This window comes from Megalobrama amblycephala, linkage group LG1, assembly GCF_018812025.1.
Source record: "Megalobrama amblycephala isolate DHTTF-2021 linkage group LG1, ASM1881202v1, whole genome shotgun sequence".
In the NCBI taxonomy this organism is placed as follows: Eukaryota; Metazoa; Chordata; class Actinopteri; order Cypriniformes; family Xenocyprididae; genus Megalobrama; species Megalobrama amblycephala.
The window spans coordinates 66,354,769-66,362,248 of NC_063044.1; the positions used below are offsets into that span (position 1 = coordinate 66,354,769).

Sequence of the window (7,480 nt, forward strand, 5' to 3'; positions counted from 1 at the left end):
TTCCACTTCCTCTCAGCACTGCAGAGAAAGCGAGAGACAGACAGATGAGTATTAATTTAAAAAAAATTAAAAACGCAAGTGTGTGAAGTCTGCTGACCTCTGGTGAAGTAGAGATAGAAGAAGTCGCAGTAGAAGATGGTCTGGACGACGCCGGACACCACGGCGATCTGGTCGAAGAATCCCTCCACGTGATAGCGCCACACCCAGTTACCGAGGTACAGAGCGCGGTACAGACCCAGGAAGAACAGGTAGTGTGTGGTGATGGACTCGGCCTCGCCCGTCTTAGTGATCATGAACAGCTGCGGCAGGATGGCCACCGACTCCAGATAGATGGAGAACGTCCACATGATCTACACAGGATGGCCACCGACTCAGATGGAATGATAGATAGATAGATGGAGAACGACATATAGACAGACACAGAAATATGAATCAAACAGATAGAAAGACAGACAGACTGGACAGACAGACATAGACACAAACACATAGACAGACAGACAGACATAGACGGACAGATAGACAGATGGACAGACAGATATAGACAGCATGGTAGACAAATAGACGGACAATGGACAGACAGACAGATATGACAGAGTAGACAGACATATAGACGGACAGATGGAACGATAGACAGATGGTTAGACAGACATATAGACAGATAGAAGACATATAGACAGATGGTTAGACAGACAGACAGACATAATAGACAGACAGATAGACAGACAGATAGACATATAGATGGTTAGATAGACAGACAGACAGACAGACGCTTATAGACATATAGACAGACAGACATATGGTTAGATAGACAGACAGACAGGCTTATAGACATATAGACAGACAGACAGACAGACAGATGGTTAGATAGACAGACAGACATGGACAGATAGACAGACATATAGACAGATAGACAGATGGTAGATAGACATATAGACATAGATGGTTAGATAGACAGGCTTATAGACATATAGACAGACAGACAGACATAGACAGACAGACAGATAGATAGATAGACAGACAGACAGACATGGTTAGATAGACAGACAGACAGTTTATAGACATATAGACAGACAGACAGACAGATGGTTAGATAGACAGACAGATGGTTAGATAGACATATAGATGGACATAGATGGTTAGAGAGACAGACAGATAGACAGACAGAAATAGATAGACAGACAGACATAGACACGGTTAGACAGACAGACGGTTAGCTTATAGACATATAGACAGACAAACACAGATGACAGTTAGATAGACAGACAGACATATGGTTAGATAGACAGACAGACGTATGGTTAGATAGACAGACAGACAGGCTTATAGACATATAGACAAGCAAACATAGACAGACAGACAGACAGGCTGATAGACAGACAGACAGACAGATAGATAGACAGACAGAGATATAGACAGACAGACAGTTAGATAGACAGACAGACAGACGGTTAGATAGACAGACAGACATATGGTTAGATAGACAGACAGACAGGCTTATGACATATAGACAGACAGACGGTTAGATAGACAGACATATAGACAGACAGACAGATAGACAGACAGACAGGCAGATGGTTAGATAGACATAGACGGACAGATAGACATATAGACAGACAGACAGACAGATGGTTAGATAGACAGACAGACAGAAAGATGGTTAGATAGACAGACGCTTATAGACATTAGACAGACAAACATAGACAGACAGATGGTTAGATAGACATAGACAGACAGATGGTTAGATAGACAGACAGACATATGGTTAGATAGACAGACAGACAGGCTTATAGACATATAGACAGACAAACATAGACAGACAGATGGTTAGATAGACATAGACAGCAGATGGTTAGATAGACAGACAGACATATGGTTAGATAGACGACAGACAGCTTATAGACATATAGACAGACAAACATAGACAGACAGATGGTTAGATAGACAGACAGATAGATAGACAGACAGACGATTAGATAGACAGGCAGATGGTTAGATAGACATAGACGGACAGATAGACAGACAGACAGACAGATAGGTAGACAGAAGGTAGACATAGATAGACAGAAAGACAGATAGATATAGATAGACAGATATAGACAGAAAACAGACATATAGACAAACAGACAGACAGATAAATAGATAGACAGTCAGATAGACAGATAGATAGACAGTTACTGTATAACTCTGACCTCCAGCGGCGTGAAGGCGTAGTTCTCCAGGAATGACAGACCGGCCACCGGCACCAGCAGGAACTCCACGCGGAACGAATCGCTCTCAGAGTCGTATGAGTTCCTGAAGCGGAAGTAGATGAGGCTGACGGTGGCGTACGCCAAGACCAGATACACCACCTGACAGACAGGCAGACAGAGAGACACACGTCTGGATGTGATTTACACTAGCTATTTTTCCTTCCAAAGCTGCATATTTTACTTGTGTGCAAACCTAGAATATCACAAAAAACTTTTCCATCTTGTGTGTTCAAGAGAACAAAATCGTCACTTCCTGGGAAATCGATGCAAAATATCGAATAAAAATGGGAGATGCTTCAGTCAGGCTTTTTTAGCACCAGATGAAACGCAATAAACGTTGTCACGTTATCTTGCGTTCGGATGCTAGTGTTTGGGAACAATTGTGTGAGATGGCTGTTTTCCATCAACAACTGAAGCGACTCATTTTTCAAAAATGATTTTTAAGAATGTTTGGACCTTGTCGTCCATACAAACATACCTCTCACTCTCCAATATTTTTTGATCATGTGATCTGTTGAAGCAAAGTCACATGACTTTATTGTTGCGCAATAAGGGATTTATTCGGTAAACATGTTTCCATCATTGTTTATGTGCATGTGTTTTTATCAGATAAAAAACCCTGGGATTCAAACCCTTGACCTGGTATTGCAAGCGCTGCAGGAACAGTTTGAGTGTTTGTAATTTGAAGGCTTCAGTAAACTAGTTGTGGGTGTGTCATGAACATTATGGCCTACAGCTTGACCGTGAGTTTTGCATTAGTTTAAACAAACAATAATAGATGGATTAACTATCATAACAATTCAGTGCAAACATCTACACACCCATGACAGTTTAAAGATCTGCTCTGTGTGTGTGTGTGTGTGTGTGTGTGTGTGTGTGTGTGTGTGTGTGTCTTTTATGGAAGCTCCTCTTTGACATATAAGAAAAAAAATCATGCTTCAGAAAATCATAATTATGACAATAAGTCGAAAATGATGTGATAAAAGTTTAAATTATGAAATGCTCAATTTATGAGATAAAAGTCAGTTATGACATAAAAAGTTTCAAATTTAGATACCATATTAAAATATAGAAATTATGAGATATCAAGTCATTATGACATAAAACATGTAAAATTATGAATTAGTATCTCATAATTTCAACTTTATATCAAAAGTATGACATAATTTTTACTTTTTATATCAAATAATGATGACTGTATCTCATAATTTATACTTTTTCATAATTATGACTTTAATTAGTGTTTATTTAATTAATAATAATTATTTATTTATTTATTTTTATTTAATTTATTATGACTTAGTTTTTCATAATTTCAACATATGCTGTTTATGCTTTTTATCTGATAATAATGATTTACTGTTTCATAATTTCTACTTTTTATCTGATAATTATGACTCATAATATACACTTTTATTAAAAGGTATTTATTAAAAATTAAGTATTTTAAAATTAATCTCATAATCTATACTTTTTATATTGTAATTCAGTGATAAAAAGTTGAAATTACGAAAAACTCAAATTATGAGATAAAAAGTCAATTATGATAAAAAGTTTAGTTTAGATACCAAAATTTAGATACCAAGTTAAGATAAAAAATAGAAATTATGAGATATTAAGTCATGACATAAAATATTCTAAATTATGACTTTGTTTCTCATAATTTCAACTTTATATCAAAATCATGACTTCATTATTTTTACTTTTTATTAAATAATTATGACTCATAATTTATATTTTTTATATCATAATTATTTTGACTTCTCATAATTTTGACTTTATATCAAAATTATGACTGTCATAATTTCAGTGCTTTTTATCTGATAATTATGACTCATAATCTACACTGTATATATCATATTTATGACATAGTATCTCATAATATATATCATAATTATGAGATAAAAAGTTTAAATTATGAAATACTCAAATTATGAGATAAAGTTTCGAATTTTAGATACTGAAATTTAGATAGCAAGTCATTGAAATAAAAAGTAAAAAATTATGAGATATTAAGTCATTCTGATATAAACATTCAAAATTATGACTCAGTATCTCATAATTTCAACTTTACATCATAATTATAACTTAATTTTTACTTTTTATCAAATAATTATGACTTTGTATCTCATCATTTATACTATATCTCATAATTATGACTATTTCTTTATTTATACTTTTTATAATTATTTTGACTTAGTATCTCTGTATCTTATGACAGTATGTGACTGTCATAATTTCACATATGTTGTTAATGCTTTTTATCTGATAATTATGACTTAGTGTTTAATCATTTCTAGTATTTATCTCATAATCATGACTTACTTAACATCTCACAATCTACACCTTTTATATCGTAATTATGACTTAGTATGTCAATTTATGTTTTATATAATACTTATGACTTATGTCAAAATTTTATATCATAGGTAAGGTAAATTTTATTATCCCACATGGGGAAATTTGTCTTGGGCCACCAGTCATCTCACAATTAACACACAATAATCATCAAACACAAACAATAAAAATGAACAATAACAACAGAAATAACAGCAATAAAAAAATAAATAAATAAATAAATATAATTTTACAGCTCCATACTACCACTATTTAACATAATTATGACTATCTCATAATTTTTATATCATAATAATGACTTAGTATCTCATAACCTATACATTTTATATCATAATTATGACTTAGTATCTCAATTTATACTTTTCATTTCATAATTATTGCTTTGTGTCATAATTAGGATTTACCAAAGCATGATTTTTCCCCTTATGTGGCGCAAATTGGGTTTCCATAGTCTTTACCTTCATGACAGTGTTGTAGATGGAGATGAAGGCAGTGAACAGGTCCAGATATCTGGTGGTGAAGACCAGCGCGAACAGCACCTGAGACTTCCCAGAAATACCTGAAATACACAACAACACACTTCACAACAGATCAGAATACAACAGACTCATAAACGCCAAAAGAGGATCTCGGATCCCTAAAGAACTTGCATAGAAACTGCAATCAGCTGCCACGTAAACACAATAAAAAACTTCGCGTTAACAAACGCGTAACATTATTTACAGCCTTAGCACTCGCGTTATGCGTCATTTGCGCGTTTAAAGTGTTTCAAGCGCTTTTCACGCGTAAATTAATTCTACATCCAGTTCTTCACATTCCCGTCCTTCAGTCACTGATGTGCACAATAACATAATAACAATAACTACAAAAGCACATTACCTGCGCATGATCTGGATCTCCAGATCTTCAGGAACAGAATAATGATGGCGACCAGATGACAAACATCTCCAGACAGTCGGAAGATATTCATCTTATAGAGCAGTAATCAGCGCTGGAGTGAAATAGTTTTGCAGATGTTCTCAGATCAGATGTTCGTCCTGCAGAAATAATACAAAGTCTTTCTTTCTGTTGCTCAGCGCGCGCGCGTTACATCCAGACGGTCTCCGGTTGTTAGCATGAATCTCTAGTTAATATATCAGATATTTAGGCTATAATGGAATCGGTGATCATTTACTGTAACTCTCTGATGGCATTCGCTGGTCTGTGCGCTCGCGCCGCTGATTGGTGACGTGGCTGAGAGTTCGCGCGACCAGGATCCGGGTTTCCTCACCGCGCACGTTCACGACCCGCGTCACACCCCCTGCGGCGCGCGCATTTAAAGAGGAAGCGCCTCAGCTAAAAAACAAACTGGGAAGCTGCCAGCATTACAGTACATTCATGCAAAAAAGCAGATTTCACAGTATTTTTCCAGTTTCAACATTTTAGCTATGATAAATAATTATACTTAAAAAAAATCTATGTGTGTTTAATATCATGTTAAGATCATGTTTTATCAGTCTACTATTTCTACCATAACAGACATATACTGGCCATTCTACAGAACTGATGCAAACTGCTGTCCCACAATCAAAAGAACATTTAAAAAACATTCAAGTTTTCAAATTTTAGATGTTTGGTCTAAGATCCTTCTATTATCTATTGAATCCAACAATAATAACTTGTGAACTTGTGAAAATGATATTGAAATAATTTTTGCAGTTTTTTCCATTGTTGTTTTTGGGGAAAAAAAAAAAAAAAAAATATATATATATATATATATATATATATATATATATATATATATATATATATTCCCAATGTTTTTTAAAATAAATAAATAAAAATATATTTTTTTTCTAAAGTAAAGTTTAAAAAAGTATTTATTTTATATTTTATTCTTAAATTATAAAACTTTATGTAAAAAAAAAAAAAAAAAAGTGTCCCGCATTTTAATGTCACTATCGAAACAGTGTATGTTTGAGTCCATTGGCTGAGACTGATTTTAACCACACTTTCTTTGAGTAAGCAGGGGCCAGTTGCATAAACCACTTAGACTAGTCTCAAAAGTTAAGACACTAATGCTTTTTCTTGAAGAGTGGTCCTAATTTTTTAAAGTCCGTTACATAAAAAGGTAGACTGCTGTATTTTGAATTGGAAAAATGATGCGAAAACTTGAGAAAATGATATCCAGGCTGTGATGTTGAAGGAAAATTATTTATTCATTACAATTAAATTTAGCCTCACACGCAAACTTTAATCGATAATGAAAATATTTAATAAAACCAAAAGGTAACATAATAATCAGAAAAAAGTAATTAATAGTTAATAATACAATTTTAGAGTTTTGTAAAATCCAGAGTATTGTATCTAATAGATGAAGATCAGAATATACAGAAGAAATAACAATAATTTAGACATTTGCAGATAGGAGAGAAGAAGCAGAAGCCCAGGAGAGCAAAGGAGGGAACAGCTACCCTATCAACGACTCAGTCAGTTTTATACCTTATATGGAACTTACTCAGACCTTGGTTTTGTTAATCAGAAAGGTCAATGGATTTATCAGTGATGTCATAGGGCCTTTCCCTTAAGGGTATTTTGCAAATCTTACACTATCAAATGTCAGCAGAAATAGAAACAGACATATTTTGATCGGATTCAAATGAGCAACTAATTCTGAAAAACATCACTTCTGCAGCACTTGGCAGGCGTCCAATGTCTAACCACAAACGTGTCAGCGTGACCGGTCACACTGGAACACTTGCAGAACAATTGAACATAACAAGCATACATACTCTGAAATATAAAAGAATAATGACCATAAGAGTACAATAAAGTGTAAATACTTGAGAATTAATATATAAAGTAGGAGTACATAAATATATGAAATCAAAAGT

The 7,480-nt window shown here is 34.3% G+C and overlaps 1 protein-coding gene across 1 annotated transcript in view; it reads right to left on the reverse strand.

Annotated features, from left to right (window-relative positions):
• Positions 1 to 5,898, reverse strand: part of LOC125273761 (ER lumen protein-retaining receptor 3-like) — a 7,362-nt gene extending 1,464 nt beyond the window's left edge. Inside the window, exons 1-5 of the mRNA XM_048199455.1 lie at positions 5,487 to 5,898; positions 5,066 to 5,166; positions 2,190 to 2,348; positions 98 to 350; positions 7 to 18 (exon numbers count right to left, since the gene is read on the reverse strand). Of these exons, the coding sequence (XP_048055412.1) occupies positions 7 to 18; positions 98 to 350; positions 2,190 to 2,348; positions 5,066 to 5,166; positions 5,487 to 5,577 (616 nt within the window). The 5' untranslated portion in view covers positions 5,578 to 5,898. The remainder of the gene's footprint in view (positions 1 to 6; positions 19 to 97; positions 351 to 2,189; positions 2,349 to 5,065; positions 5,167 to 5,486) is intronic.
• Between the last annotated feature and the right edge of the window lie 1,582 nt (positions 5,899 to 7,480).